The 16376-nt window shown below is 36.0% G+C and overlaps 1 protein-coding gene and 1 long non-coding RNA gene across 2 annotated transcripts in view; both read right to left on the minus strand.

Annotated features, from left to right (window-relative positions):
• Positions 1-1555, minus strand: part of LOC134678723 (epidermal growth factor receptor) — a 123752-nt gene extending 122197 nt beyond the window's left edge. The window contains exon 1 of the mRNA XM_063537389.1: positions 1391-1555. Coding sequence (XP_063393459.1) covers positions 1391-1466 — 76 coding nt within the window. The 5' untranslated portion in view covers positions 1467-1555. The remainder of the gene's footprint in view (positions 1-1390) is intronic.
• A 9715-nt stretch (positions 1556-11270) lies between these two features.
• On the minus strand, positions 11271-14240 carry LOC134678655 (uncharacterized). Its single transcript, XR_010100222.1, has 5 exons — positions 14220-14240; positions 14044-14064; positions 13868-13888; positions 12761-12781; positions 11271-11292 (listed from the first exon to the last, which is right to left on the minus strand). It is a non-coding gene; the product is annotated as an uncharacterized LOC134678655 (long non-coding RNA).
• Between the last annotated feature and the right edge of the window lie 2136 nt (positions 14241-16376).

The following is a 16376-nucleotide window of genomic DNA, read 5'->3' on the forward strand; positions in this document are numbered from 1 at the left end:
TGTCGAGTAGGGGTCCAGAGCTCGGCAAAGGCACAGGACAGGTTAGCTTGTATTAGGTGCTTAAACGGAGAATTCGCTGATGTAGATTGAAAAACAAAGAAGAACAAATATAGTTTTCACATCACCTATTCGAAAAAGGGCTTTTTCTTCCCCGCTAGGAGGAATCAAAGTGGCACTTGTCTTCCCTGCTAGGAGGGATCGAAGTTGTACTTTTTTTCTTTCTTGCATACTATTTTTTTTGGCCAATACATATTTTGGTACATAACAATTTCCTCATAGTTGATGTGAAAAGCAGTATGTGTGACACGGTATCAAAATTATTTCGTCTTGGGCGTTAACACTTGAATCCCTCATAACGCTCATGTTTCTGCTTTAGAATCCCTAACTACAATTGGGATTCTACTGTAGAATCCATCGCTTCGTTCAGGATTCAATGCACGCTCTTGACGGAATCATTTTGATCCCTTGTAACACAAACTACTATTTTAATCGCTAAACCAATTAAGGTTTTCTTTACATTGAACAACCGAATTAGCTGAGATCTTGAATGGCTTTTAACAATTGTTCTAAATTTTTGGGTGTATCCAGAGCGGCTACCGCAAAAACCGTAATTCGCAAATTGCGGGGATCTTTCTCTTTTACTCCAACGAAGGCGTAATTAGAGTGACAGAGAAAAATCCCCGCAATTTGCGAACTTCGATTTTCGCGGTTATAGCCCAGATCAGATCTAAGTACTGTTAGTTGTTATACCTAGTGTTGAAATTATAAGGTCATCTTGATGTCGGACTGTCCATCTGTGTCATCCAATCGTGGGTTCCTCCAAAAGCAGAAGGTAGAATATAGGCAGAATGAAAGCAGTGCAATTGTTTTGTAAAATAAAATTGATAGAAAAGGTTCAAGAATTGAGTCAAATGAAGTTTGATGTAGTTCTTGAAGCTTTTCACCCGATTGTTGCTGAAATTATAAACCAAATTATGTTGTTTTCTTTGGAATGCTGTACAGCCTAAACTTTTTTTAAACGTAATGAGAATGAGTTTACCTATTGTTCCTGTATGAATATTGTGAAATGGGAAGAGAACTACGGTAAGAATAAAGTGTTCTTGAGAGCATTTGGAACGTTCGTGTTCTTCTAAACTTAAGTTGTTGTAGTAACGCAGTCATGATGTTGATAGGTACGAATATACGAAAAAACAACAACCATACCAATATTAACCAGTTTTACAACTCTGATAACGGTGAATTCTTCGAATACCTTAATGAAAAAAACTTCTTAATCGGTAGGTATATGGATTGGCTTTACTAATCGTGACGGTTTTCAACAGCCTCTTCGCAACAGGCTTGAACTTAACACTAACATTTAAGAGTAGGTAAATGAAAACTTTGGTCAGACCTCTCTCCTGGAATTCAGCGGTGCAACCGGAGAGTAGCAGCGTCCCCAGCAGCACAGTAAACGCACACACAGTCATTGTCACAGGCACAGGCACAAGCACACAGGCATGCTATACAGGCACAGTCATCGCGGTACACGCGCGCCCCGCACGGTGGCGTAGCTTTAATGACGCTGCCTGCGCGCGCGCCGCATGAGTTGTAGCGCCAGATGCGACACTGTCACATACTGCCTACACATATAAAACTTCTAGTATTTACAGTATAGTTAGAAGAAAGTTCTTGTAAAACAAAATATATAGATTGCTTGATTACCTTAAATATTATGTAGAGTGACAAAATGATTACCTACTTAAAAATTTATCTCTTCTACCAATACAACTTATTTGGTACTATTATGCCTGATTACCTCAGAATTATGACTTAAATAGCTTAAATATTTGTAATTTGGGTAATTAGGTACTTATTGTCCTAAAAACTCTATCATAAAATAAACATAAAAATTCTTACTAGCCATGTTTATTATGTAAGTATGGTTAATATTGTTTTTTTATATAATTGGTAGGTACTTAAAGCCTAACCAGCAACATACTATGATCATTGTCAAGAGGGCGCTGTCATTCTAATGTATAGGGTGGACAGTTCAGTATAGTATGAAAAAATTAGTTCCAATGAAATTCCTCAACATGGCGCGTGATAATTCCTGGTCAAGCATTACTTATTTTTCTGTTCTATTATTTCTGAGCACTCAACCACAGTTTTTTCTAATACCTACTTAGTAGCGCAGTTGCTTATCTCAACGTTGTAATACAATTGCAAACAGTAATTAATCACATACCTAATAGCAAACATGACGTTATTTTAATAATACCACTACTCTACTACTATGCATTCACTTAAATTATATAAGTTCAAAAATCTATGTTACATTCTGTGATCTTGTAATACTGGGGCCAAATTCGACATGTACAACTGTCAGATTTCGCATCCACGTCAAATCAACAGTTGATTTTATTGCATACTGAGTGTTGATTCCATCAACGGTGTATAATATCATTTGGTACAACCAAAACTCTACTCTAAACTAAGAGTGGTTCGGTTTAGTTTGCTTGTCACCCTAACTGTGGATTGTTAATGTCAAATTTTGACATTGTACGTATTCGAGAACTTATGATTTTTCCCACATCAACGGGAGATCAACACGATACGTCAAACGTCGCTTGTCGAATAGGGGTCCTTATGACGCCTCTGTTACCTGCTTAATCTAGGCATCTCAAGAGAGGCTCACGCGCAGCGCTCAGGTAAGCCTCCGCCAGGGAGGGGACGCCGGCGAGAGCGCGAGCGGGATCGAGCGGGCTGCCCGCCGGGTGAATTAACGTGTAAACCAAAAGAGCATCGCTTGTATAAGACCAAAGAACACGGAGTACGCAAAAGTGAATGAAAATTGGATGAATGACAATCGTTGGCTATCAAATCCGCTGCAGACTTTTCTTGGTCCGATTCTAGCTGATAGTACCGGACTAATACATTTATTTTCTATAGTATAGTTTGTTTGAATACCTACAATTTACCCCTTCGTCATATAGCGGATTATAATAACTTCCCGGGAATTGCTAGCGTCGTGTGACCTATTATATAGGTACATAACGAATTGTTTTAATATTTAAGCATTTATGTAATAAAAATAAATACTTAGATCGAAGCTGCCGATTTTATAAAAAAAGATTAATTACAATGAAAAAAACAGTTCTGTTTTCTTACTTTCATCAAGCAAACAAGATAAAAGAGCGAATCCATATCACGAATATAATTACATATATGTAGGTATATGTGTCATTCACTTGGAGTTGTTTCTGTCCCAAAGTCACTTAAGTACGCGCAGGATTGCATATTTAGTAGGCCTAAAATTAATGTAACTATAGTATGTAGGTATACTAAAAGCCCCTGTAGCTCACACGTGTGAGTGAAGTGTTCGAATAGACATTTCATTTTTGAATTACCAAATTGATATTTTTTTAAGCCAATACGGACGTACGGCACTTCGGTAACCCCATATCATCCCCAATTTAATCTTATTGAAAATATCTGGAGAATAGTCAAAGGGTTGTTGCAAAAAAAAAACATTTCAATGGATAAGGAGTCTAATAAAGTTCGGTAATCACAGTAATCAAATAAAAAACCAAACCCGATTAACATGTTACATGTCGCTCAGACAACTTGTGCTTTATGCAAACAAGATCACCTTTTAAGTTGTAAGGAATTTATTATCAGTCATCTTGACAACAAGGATAACTTTGTCCGAACTCAAAGGTTATGTTTTAATTGTCTAGGTAGCAATAATTTGGTAAATCACTGCAAAAACACCACATCTTGCCAAATATGCAACAAGAGGCGCCACTCCTTATTACATTTAAAGGGCGGTGATTCAATAAAATTAAAAGATTGGTCTACGAACAAGAGGCCAACACTATCGAAATACTCCGTCAGCGAGTTGTTGCAGCATTTGAAACTGTAAAACTGAATCATTTTGCTCTTGGCAGGCTAAAAGATAACCTTAGACGACGAGCAGAGTTGTCGACAGCAAAACGGGTCACAATTTTAACAGCTCCGGAACTCAAATAAGTGCAGTAAGAGACATTTATCCCAGCGCTAATTAAAATTAGCGGTTGCTTTTTCCACTACCAACAGACGATCGGGAAAGAATCCCACGAAAGACCAAAAACCTACGCAAAAAATTGTTGAATATTCCTACAGTATCTAGTAACCCGGACGATAATGAACGTGCTCGCATTCTGGCAGTTTCTGCCCCCGAGCCAGGCCACTGGTTTAAAGCTCTCCCATTTAGACAGTTCGGCACTGTTCTGGCCCCAAGTAGCTTAAGGATAGCAATATGCTTGAGGCTTGGGTCCAGAATATGTATTCCTCATACGTGCATCTGCGGCAAGGATGTGGACCAGTTGGGCCGCCATAGTCTCTCATTTTCAAGAAGCGCCGGCCGAATATTATATTCCGCCACAGCACTATTAACGATTTGGCAACGTTTGGTCTAAACCGACTGGGAATCAAGTCATTGAAAAAGCTCTAAGGTCGTTTCCATTCTATCACACTTTCTTAAGGAGCGGCTGATCCCTTCTAAAAATAAGCCTAGGTCAGGCTAGATCATAGCGAGTACTTCTTAAGAGTGTGCGACCATACAACCATATACCGTTGCTTGAAAATGTATGACTGATCTACTGGGACAGACGACGTATGAATTCAGGGAAGTTTAGGAACTTCTTCCATTTCCATTCTTCCGTCATATGACTCGACCACTCATCTAATCCTCATACTTACGACTCTTACGAGCTGCCCCCCTTCTTACTTCTACTAACTGACTTACTTTATTCACTTTCTTAGCTTTTCCCAAGTAACATTTCTACCTCTCTCTCTCTCTCTACAAATAAAGTTTTTCCATATCTTAGATTACGTCAAAGATTTTTTTCGAGTTTTTTTGTGGCAATATAACATCAGGAATGGAGGCTGAGAATCAAAGAGAAAGACATAACAGAACGAACAAAGAATACAGAAAACAGCCATAGGGACCAAGGACCAACAAGGGCTCCTCTCTGTGTTCTAGAATTTGAAACTAACTTAAGTATTTCCTTGAATCGAAATTCTCTAAACCTAACTATATTGAATGCGGCCCTAAGCTCCCCTGTTCCTGATTTTCTTTATTTGCTATCCTCCTTATCTTCCTTCCTTCCTTTAAACCCTGATTCCTCCATCCTCTTGCAAGCGACTGCTCCTGGAAGAGAATAGTACGTAACGTAACGAGCTTGGCGACACCGGCGCAGCGAAGATGCATTAACCACTAGCATTGAATACTATTGAAAAAATCAAATACGCTACATTGACAACCTTTTCATTCAATTTAGAAAAATTGTTTGTTCGCGAGTTAATGATTTGAAGCAAAGCCATTTCAACCTTTTATACTCACTCTGGACTGTCACTCTGGAGAAAAATATGTTAGAATAACAGCCTCAAAAGCGTATGAGGTTACGCACTGCAATGTTCATGATGGGACGTTAACAGATAACGTCATGGGAACAAGTATGTAAATAACGAAGAAGAAATCTTTTGGAGATTTAAGTGCTTGTGGAAAAGTTAAAAAAAAGAGCAACCAAGTGCGTGTCAGAACCAGCATAATGGATGGTGAATGATTATATACCTTCATACAATACAAAAAGCCATACAAGCAAAAATGTGTATTCGCGGCGAAAAATGAAATTGTTTTGTTTTAAATACACTCAAAAAAGAAGATATGACCGTATAAGTAGTAAGGCAAACACAAGGTGGAGCCCTCAATATAAAAAAAAACGCAACACTAAAGATATTTAGTGATCAGACGGAAAGGTTGAGTTGATAATATGCAACCAAAAATCTGTTATGGATAAAGTTCACAAATAACTATATCTATGCTAATAACACATAATTATATCGTCAGTAGGTATTATTGTGTGACTGACAAAAAAATGTTTTAACTTAAGTTTAAAAAAGTACTAGATAATATTTTTTAATGCTTTGCAGAAAATATTACAATGACTTTTTCCAAAAATAAACGCTTCTCGATATTATAATACTAATAAACGGTACGCTACCTGAAAATGGGTAGGTACCGTTACAATCAAAATAATACAAACGGTAAAAAAAACTATGGAGATTCGTGAACAGAAGTGATTGCACTGCAACGATAACTGTGAATAGCGTAAATAAAGTGCTACGACGCAGTATACACACATGTGAACAACATTATGATAAAATTTAACGTTTATAGCTATGTCCAACTGCAAAGAAAAAATTAAGAATAATTTGTCGTCTGTCGAAGAATGCTTTGAAGTTGCTTAAATTTTTATAATTTAAGCGACAACAACCTGAACGTAGCACGGCGTTTTAAAGATGTTCAGAGTGGACTTATTAAACTAAGGAAACGAGTTTTAAAAACTCCAAAATTAAAGTTCTCAAAGGTGTCGGAAGTAGGTATACATTCCGATGAGTTTGGCTGAAAATGTTTTGGTGTGCAATTACGGGACCGATGAGAAAAATTTAATATTTTGTTCGAATTTAACACGGGATTACTTAAAAGTTATCAAAGACCAAACATATAGCTTTTACTATGCTGATGGAATATATTATAAAGCTGTGTCTCCTCCTCCTCCGTTTTCTCAGGTATTCAGCCTACAATGATTTAGGTTCTAACAACAGAACCGTCAACACAATCTCTACAGTTTACGCATTACTTCTCAATAAATGCGAAACTACTTTCGTGCGATTTTTCGAATTGCTGAAAAACGAAGCAAGTGAATATCTGGAATTTCAGATGCGATTACGAAATTGCAATCATGAACGCTGTTCGATTGGTGTAGGTATCCAAGCACGAATGTCTACGGTTGTTGGTTCCACTTCAAATGTTTTTAGCACAATTACATTTTGGCAAGATTCACTTTGGACACTATTACTTTTGATCCAACTTCACCAAAGGGGCCCGATTACTTAGATATATTTTAATTTTATCTTATTTTATTTAGTATTCGTTTTTAGTTTTAATTTAGTTTTTTTTATAGATAAGTTAGTTTATTTTCATTTTTAATATTTGTATCTACCTTATCAATAAAACTGTATAGTAACAGCACCAGTCATGGGACATTTAAGAGGAAATTTGGAGTATTTATGATATTTGCCTTATACATGTAAATGGTCTACCGCTTAGCGTGTTAAAAGATGAAAGTCCTATCCGTCTTTCATGTTTTAGGCGTGTTGTATCAAAGATACTGCAATGAGTTTCCACATACTTAACAAATTAAAACTATGGTTTTTTTCTCCAATCATGGACACCGAAGCTCCAGTAATGGGCCCCCGGTAATGGACGTGGATCCAGTAATGAGCCCCCTATGATGGACATTGCTTTATCAGTATAAAATATTGAAATGGGGAATAAGTTATGACAAAAAATCAACGTTTGGTATAAGCTTTTATCGCTGAATGTATTTTTCTTTCCACAGACAATTATTATTGTATTAGATCCATCGAGACAATTCTAATATACCCACACACAATTAGATAGGGTTTCTTGCGATAAAGTTTCCATGGCCACCTCCTGTCTCCATCATCAGATCAGGTCCATGTTATCATAATATTGCATTATCATCCGATTTGCATACTTAATTACGTACTTACACAAAATTTCAACTGAATCGGAAATCGAAAACGGGTTCAAATTCAGCTACCAAGGTTTGACCTACACTAACTAACAGGGCAAGTTAAATAAAAGTTTGGAAAACGATATTAATTTATCCAAAGTCCGAGAATACCTCCTGGTTGACAAATTTCGTAACTACATTTTACTTCTGTATTGTTTAAACATGAAATTATGGCAATGCAAGCATCATTATGTCAATTGTCCCATCATAGGAGGTATGCAGTTTTACAGCTCCTATAATGGGATTGGGCCAAATACCACTATTCTTTTTACATCAATGGAGTCACAACATAGTGTGTTGTATACCTTATCTCATGGTAAATGCAATTAACAAAACACATTCTAGTTTTCATCAAGTATTAATTAATTAAAATTTAATAAATTAACTCACCTCTCTTAGCGAAGTTGTTAAGAATTCTTAGTGATATTTTTTTTCAGTGGCACGACAAATTTTGGGTTGACGCACATTTCTTAAAAAATAACCGAATGTAATAAAAATTCAAACATAAACAGCTCTAGGACTCTTACTTATGATAAAAATATATCCAATGTTTATAAACTACTTTTAGATACTTATTTTAGAGGAATTGTGGTTTTTTGTCCCATTACTGGTTCCACGTCCATTATAGGGTCTACTACTATATGTCTATCTAAAAAAAAAAACTTCATTCTAGTAATTTCAAGTGGATGATTTTCCATTTGTACCTAATGACAGTAAACCACGATTTTCGTATAGACATCTCCTCTTAATACTTACTTTAAACTAGTACGGATGTGTTCCTCGTTATTTCCAAAACTACGGACCCGATTATTTATTTCCGTTTATTGTAATATGGGGCATTATCTATGAAAAGGGATCTTATTGTCGATGGCGCTTACGCCACAGAGCGTCGCGCGGTATAGTATTCATATGGGAGCTTCGTTAACAATGGCGTAAGCGCCATCGACAATAAGGTCCATTTTCATAGATAACGTCACATATTAGTTATTTGATCAACAATTACATTCCTATTCCTAAATTATATTTTATTGAAAAAATTTACAAAATAAAACACTTTAGGCTTGTTATTTTGTCAAATCTCTATTTATCGAGTGATATATTAGCAAAATAAAATATATATCTTACCACACTTTATTATAAGTAGAATTATTTTGTACTTATTTATATTTAGTACGAATGCAAACGCCTGCTTAAATCAAATAGCAACGCATACGCTTTCTTTACTATGCAAAATCTTGCAGGCGCTCATTGCTAAACGAGGTGATCAACGTTGCGAAAAATGAGAGATGTAACTACATCCCAAGATTAAATGTAACAACACTACTGGGCCCTTTGACCAGACAGTATAAAATTATTCATTCAGTCACATAAAGTCACTGACCGATCGATTGACTGGCTGACTAAGATACAAATAATATATGAAACTTTTACGGTATGGCGGGAGGCATGATATTAAATAACGTTAACAATAAACGCACACTGTGTATTCTAATCACCAGGAGTGTCATGACAAAGGTACGAGAAGTATATTGAAAGTCTGAAGGGGTGTCAAGAAAAAGTCCCAAACGACAAGCAGCTTTCCATAATGCCAAGAAGAGCAAGTGGTCAAGTGGCGTGAACACTAATTGCTTATTTGTATTCCAAAAAGTACTAGTCGACCCAACCCAAATTTTGAAATAATCTCTCGACCTAACCTCGATTTTTTATTTATTGGCAAGACCAGGAACTTCATCGGCACGCCATTTTTCTATTAAATTATGCATAGAGTTTTTTTAGTTTGTCATTTACTTGATTAGCGCCGTAATTAAATGTAAAAATCGCAGTACCTAAAAACGGTAAAAAAATATAGAATACGTTGTCCATTGTCCATATTCGAAAGTCATCCATTACTTGGTGTACAGTCGACGTCAAAGATATGTTTACATTTTTCGCCTTATTACAAAGGAGTAAGGTGCAAAAGTGTAAACATATTTTTGACGTCGACTGTACGTACTTCCTTCATTTATTACCCAGCGGTAATATTAGACGTACCTACAAATATAAAGGTTTTTAACTGCAAAATACTTGTGCCCTTGATGCAGTGCTACAAACATTCGCGATTGGCATAAAAACTACACCAGTGTTAAAGCATTACTAGACACGTAAGATTCATCATTTGCTAAGCTAGTTAAGCCGTTTCTGACGAAAATGTTTCAGTAGATGTTTTGAGATTAAGAGCTGAAATTCTGTCAAATTATTTTGAAAAAGAGAAAGGCATAGTTGATTGCAGCTGTAACGTACCCAGAATTTTCGAAGGGTCATTATTAAAGCCCTAAACCGCCACCACATATTTGCGGTAATTGCGGTGGAGACCCTAGGGCCATGGAGCAGCGACGCCCATATACTTTTCCAGGACATAAAAAAAAACTCATCAGGGTGACCCTGTGGGACCAGCCATTTTCAGCCTCGTCATACATCCAATCATTTCAGACCTAAAGTCAAAATTTAACACCTGATATTTCGACGATGGGACCCTAGGAGGAGACTGGAAAACTGTTATCTTGACTTAAAACACCTAACTGACGTCGCGATTCGGGAAATGATTTAGAGATTCACTAGATATGAAATAGTAAAGATATATGACGTTCCATGGCAAAAGGTACCTTATGTCGGCTGGCGCTTACGCTATTATTAACGCCGCTCCAATATTCAGCCGGGGCAAGGGTACATTTTGCCGTGGAACGTCACATATCTTTACTATTTCATATCTAGTGAATCTCTCAATCATTTCTCGAATCGCGCCGTTATTCCTTTTGCGCAATAGGTCTGGAGCCAAGCTTTTCCAAAACGAGCTATGCATGTCATCAACTTTTCCCCCTGCCCCTTCCTACTATCGACATAATCTCATACTTCAATATTTTAACTCGCAATATCAAAATAATTGACAAACAAATCCCTTACTCTCCTAGATCAACGAACATTTCAATATTCATAATGCCTATTCGGACCGCCTTTTAAGATCACATGGTATTGGTCATCATAAAGTTATTGATATGATATCGTAATTCCGAATGTGAGGACGGAGATGGTGATTATAGTTACCTAGTAGAAATATAAAACATTTATTTTTGAAATAATTATGAAATTGGTTTTAATATTATTATAGCATTATACATATTAAGAAAAAGACAGAAATAACCTCAACGTTTAATTCGGACATATTGCAGTATTTAATTCGCAGTACGATTATCTGATAACTCAACCCTGAAAAAACAGAAAATAATACGCTTAGTAAATGTAATGTTACACCTATGTTTTAACTGTACGAGTACATACCTTGATAAATTTCCAAGAAATGTCATTCTCAGAAACTTCAAAATTAACGAATTCGATTTATATTTTAAACGTAATGTACGTTTTAATTTGCGTGTTTTTAAGAATACATAACTTGAATAATGCTAGTTTTAGTAAGACTATTATAATTCAATTTGATTTAATTATTTCAAATGTATATGGAATTAATTCTTACCTCAGGATGTTATTATTATCTTCTAAAATACTCGTAACCCTATTGTATAAGGAAATATGAACAACGTTATTAGATGAATTTTAAATATACATTTATATTTGTGTTAATTCGAATATGAATATGTATAAATTCCTTACATACCATTCTAACGCTCGATGGTTGCTGTAATTCAATCATTTATACTCGTATATAATTTGAAATATCCCTGCTACAATATGCTTAAGCTTATTATAAGTAATGCAGCTTATAAGTGTGCTTAACAACTATGAAGACGGATTTGCGTATTAAATATGCATCAAACCTACGAGTAGGAGCATACAACGGGTATTTATTCGATATTTCAACTACGGATGAAATCCTGGTACATAAACTATCCTATAGAACTTATCCTACTTCCTAGCGAAACAAAAAGAGTTAATCGTAGAGCAAGTACAAGAAATGTTAAAAAATTACATCATTGAACGTTCACAGAGGCCATACTTACTCTTCGCCAGTCGTCATTGTCGAAAAATCGGATGGAAAACCACGTTTCTGCATCATTTCAGAGCTCTAAATAAGAAAATAAAAGCAGACGCTTATCCTAAACCGAAAATTGATGATCTATTCGCATGCCTATAAGGAGCGCGTTACTTCGCTGAATTAGACTTGATTTTAGGTTATGTATTGGTAGTTACGACTTGGAAAAGGAAAAGAAAAAATAAGTTTTATTGGCCAACCCAATAAGGTATGTATTATTTCAAAACTCTCCCATTTGGCTTAAAGAAATCAACTGCATAAAGATAAATGTAAATTTAGCGCCAACGCAAACACAGGAGCCTATCTGAGTGGACCGTCACTGCAATTTTACAAAGCAAACTTCAACTCCTTCACATGTTTAGAAGATATTTTTGAAAACCTCAAATAGGAATTTCCATCACGTGTCAATTATGCACAGGCATTTTACTATAGAACACAAGCATTTCACGCCATCGATGCTTTAGCTACCAAAGACACCGGCATTGGCGATGAGGCATTTGCCAAACACTCCCAGAAGAGGCAGCCACCAAGGCTATCTGAATATTAGTATAACGTAGCTAAAATTTATGAAAAGAATATAAAGAAGATCAACAAAGGGTGTTTAATTATCTTCCACATCCTCCCTGCTAGGTCGTATCCCTTTAAATAATGCAATTAATGGTATGCTTTACTTTAATCACGAAACTGTTATACTATTCTGCATTTAGGCATGAAATTCAAGTATTCACAAAGGTGAAGACTAACTGTAAGCGTCATAATGGCCTGTCCATGGGTGGTACTCAGGGATTTCAAGAAAATACTTATTACATTGTGTAACGAACTAAGTAACTTTTAACGACATTAAAGAGTTTATTCATAGAAGTTTTCATAAACAAAGGAGCTCTCCTTGTCTATATTGGTTTCTCCTATTCAAAATAAAAAAGTAATTAGACAAGGAAATATTGGACCGACAAACAAAGTTACTAAAACAGAACTATGCCTACCATTTGGTTCCATAGTGGAAATTTCTATACATGTAGGCTTGAAGAATCATTAACAAAACAATTTAAGAAGAAAGAAGAAATATGCCGTCTGTGAAACTACTTTGTGTTTTTTACCTTAGTTTAGAATTTACCTTTAATTTGGATCTTATGTCCTGTGGGAAAATACATTATTCAGGATTAGGATATGTTAATAATAATTGAGTAAAATAAATTAATGTAATTTATTTTATAGATGGAAAATATAACAATATCATCACAAAAAGACCTCCCTCACATTCAAGTCAGTTACTCGCCTCAGGCCAGTCTAACGTCGCAGAACGATATCACCAAACCGTTATCACGACTCTCATTATTTTGGTAGGGAACGATAATCGCAATTGGGCAAGGAATTTGACAAAATTAGCATTATATTTAAATTCATGCGTCAGTCTCGCGTCTTCGTATACCCCTAATGTATGGACGTGAGGTGGAGACTACAAGAAAAAACCGGGCAAGTGCGAGTCGGACTAGCGCAAGAAGGGTTCCGTACCACAATGCAAAAAAAAAAAGCAAAAAAAACGGTCACCCATCCAAGTACTGACCACTCCCGACGTTGCTTAACTTTGGTCAAAAATCACGTTTGTTGTATGGGAGCCCCATTTAAATCTTTATTTTATTCTGTTTTTAGTATTTGTTGTTATAGCGGCAACAGAAATACATCATCTATGAAAATTTCAACTGTCTAGCTATCACGGTTCGTGGGATACAGCCTGGTGACAGACGGACGGACGGACGGACGGACAGCGAAGTCTTAGTAATAGGGTCCCGTTTTACCCTTTGGGTACGGAACCCTAAAAATTGTTCATACTCAGACTCCAGGCCCAGAGTTGGCCCGTAGTCGGATGCTAAAGTCGCTAATGACGTAGAAGGCAGTGGTGGAATGTCATCCCAGTCGATCTCAATTCCCAGTGCGCCCTCACAGAACGGCAGAGGTGAAACGGAATGGATTTGGTGGGTAGGGCCAAATTCTCCCCAGGAGAGGTGAAAGGAGCGGCGAGTCCCACAGACCGTGCATAAACGCATTCCCACTTGGTCAAAAAAAAAACGTCGATCCGTACAATGTTAAGGACATCTTAAAATATTGCTTCCAAGTAAGTTGCAATAATTTAGTTATTTTTTGCGCGCATAATTCGTTTTTGTGTGTTTCGTTTTGTATACACCTCTATTTTAGTTACTAAAGTGAAATTGCTATTACGTACTGTTGTTTTTGACTGTGCCCTCTGTAAATATTTCACAAAATTAGAATACCTATATTAAAAAAAAAAATTACTAATTACAGTAATTACTTAATACAATTTCAATTACAAATTATGCACTTCGTGATTGTAAATACTTATATAAACAATTAGGTACTTCTGATATACATGATACATACCTCAATGTCATTTTCCAGTTCCTGAAATGATATTACATAATTACATAAAGCATTATAGTTGTTTATCATATTGTTTCTTTCGGCACAAGGTCACGGAGCGGTCGGAGCGTATATTGAAACAATTTTTTCCATTAATTTTAGTACCTAATGATTGAAATAATAATTAACATGTTTACCGCAGCTATACTGTCAAGCTCCTGTAAATTTTAATTTGTTTAGTAATTATTAGTGATGTACCGACTATTGATTTGGCCGACTAGCCGACTAGCCGACTAATCGGCGCTCGAATGGCCGATTAGTCGGCCGACTAGTCGGCTAGTCGGCCAGATCATTAGTTTCGTATAAGTTCAGGTGAAAAACAATAGTTTTGCTCTTTTGGTCGCGCTATTCATATATTAGCTTGGCTAAAAGGTGTTCTCTACAGGTTCAAAGACCTATCACAAGAATCCTCGTTCAATTTCTGTCTTTCTTTTATTTTGTGATCCTGAGCAGACCGTCAGTAGGTACAACTTGTAGGAGGTATTTCCTAGGCTCTATTTCTCGTACGTAGTCGCCACTTAAGAACCTATCCCCTGTGGTCAGCGTCTTTACGAGCAACGTGCCCTGTTTATAAGTCTCTAAATTTTGCAATAACATTAATAGTTCCCCATGGCTCCACCATTAAAAAAAAAACTGAATTATAATAAAGTCCTTTAAGTATAGAACTTGGCCATGAAATTACACGAGAATCAGGTGAGATCGACCTGTAGAGGAAAACACCAGCCCCCACCATACGATATCTAACGATCAAACGGTCAATTATATGTATAAGCAAAAGTTTTCACATCCTGAAATATTGACTGTTGGTTTCTTTTTTTCTGTTTTTCTTTGACTAATAAAGTGCCGACTAATCGGCCATTTTTGCCGACTAGTCGCCGACTAATCGCCGACTACAAATGTGGCCGGATAGTCGGCTTTCCCGACTAGTCGGCGACTAGTCGGTACATCCTTAGTAATTATGTTTTATAGGTACAGGTATCATCGCCCACACTGTTAACTGTACATCGGTGGACCTGCCTTTTGTAATAAGATCCTCCAATGTACAGTTAGGACTGTTGCTGGTTGTATTAAGTTATAGTAAAATAAGTAAAGCTGTTCGCTGAGCATTTAATACAGGAGTGCATCAAAAAACTATACAGACTGCGCTCAATATTCGGTTATATATCAAACGATTATGTCAATCCCCATTAATACAATAACAATAAGCTAAAGGGAAGGGGGGCTCGGGGGCTCCACAAGGCTCTCAGCAAACGCCGCAAAATTTTATAGGTATTTTTAAATTTTTAGGTTTAGTTATCTTAATCGTAGTTAATTTTAGTTTTATATTCATTTTATAATACTTATTATATTATAAATGAGTTTAAATCCATAAGCTAAAAAATCTAATATTTTTTCACCTCAGCAGCTCGGACAAGGGTGCTTTGATGCTTAAAACAGTGAGCAAAATTTGATTCCTCACTGTTTTAAAATAGCTGCGCTCGCGATTCTATTATAGAATCTGTCCACTCTTTGGGACTCAAAATACGCAATCGTTGCAAAAACTAATTTTATATTTTGTTGCACAATAAATAACTATAGTATATTGGCATGGGTTTGTAAGAATACGAACATAAAGGGAAATTAATTTCTTACGTTGTTATTGCTCTGAATTATCTGAAAACAATATTATTGAGTTTTATTGTACTTGAAATTAAATAGTTGCTTTAATTTTTAGTAATACGAAAACATGATTTGTTTTAAATCCGGAAAGATTCTACTTTAGAAGGCTACATGTATTAATAATAAAATACTTAATAATGATAGCTAGCTTTATGCTGTCATAAGTACATATTTAAAAATTGAAATAACCAACAATTTTGTACCTTATTTTGCTGTTCACAGTCCTGTATAAAAATGAAATCATAAATCAATAAACGTAAATATTATCCTAGCTGTAATTTTTTTTATTGATATTAGCCAATATTTAGCTATTTATTTTACGCTGGCTCGTGGATTTATTTATTATTTTTTAAATAGATATTTGTCCATAGTCATTTCGTGTTTGTTGATTCAGGATCAACTCGTCACACCCACATTTTGTTCTAACCGGTCACATCGGCAAAAGCAAAATTATTTGTTTCAATTCTTAACTAGGTACTTGTAAGTAGTACTAACTAGATAAAAAATCGTATATGAAATCGTCAGTTACTCATTCAAATCTATAATTATTTACGTTCATCGCGAAGCATGTGTGCAAAATACGCGAAATGCGGGGCATTTCTTCAGAAACACGAAAATATATTGTGCACAAATGG

The sequence above is a fragment of the Cydia fagiglandana genome, chromosome Z (assembly GCF_963556715.1).
Source record: "Cydia fagiglandana chromosome Z, ilCydFagi1.1, whole genome shotgun sequence".
Taxonomy (NCBI): Eukaryota; Metazoa; Arthropoda; class Insecta; order Lepidoptera; family Tortricidae; genus Cydia; species Cydia fagiglandana.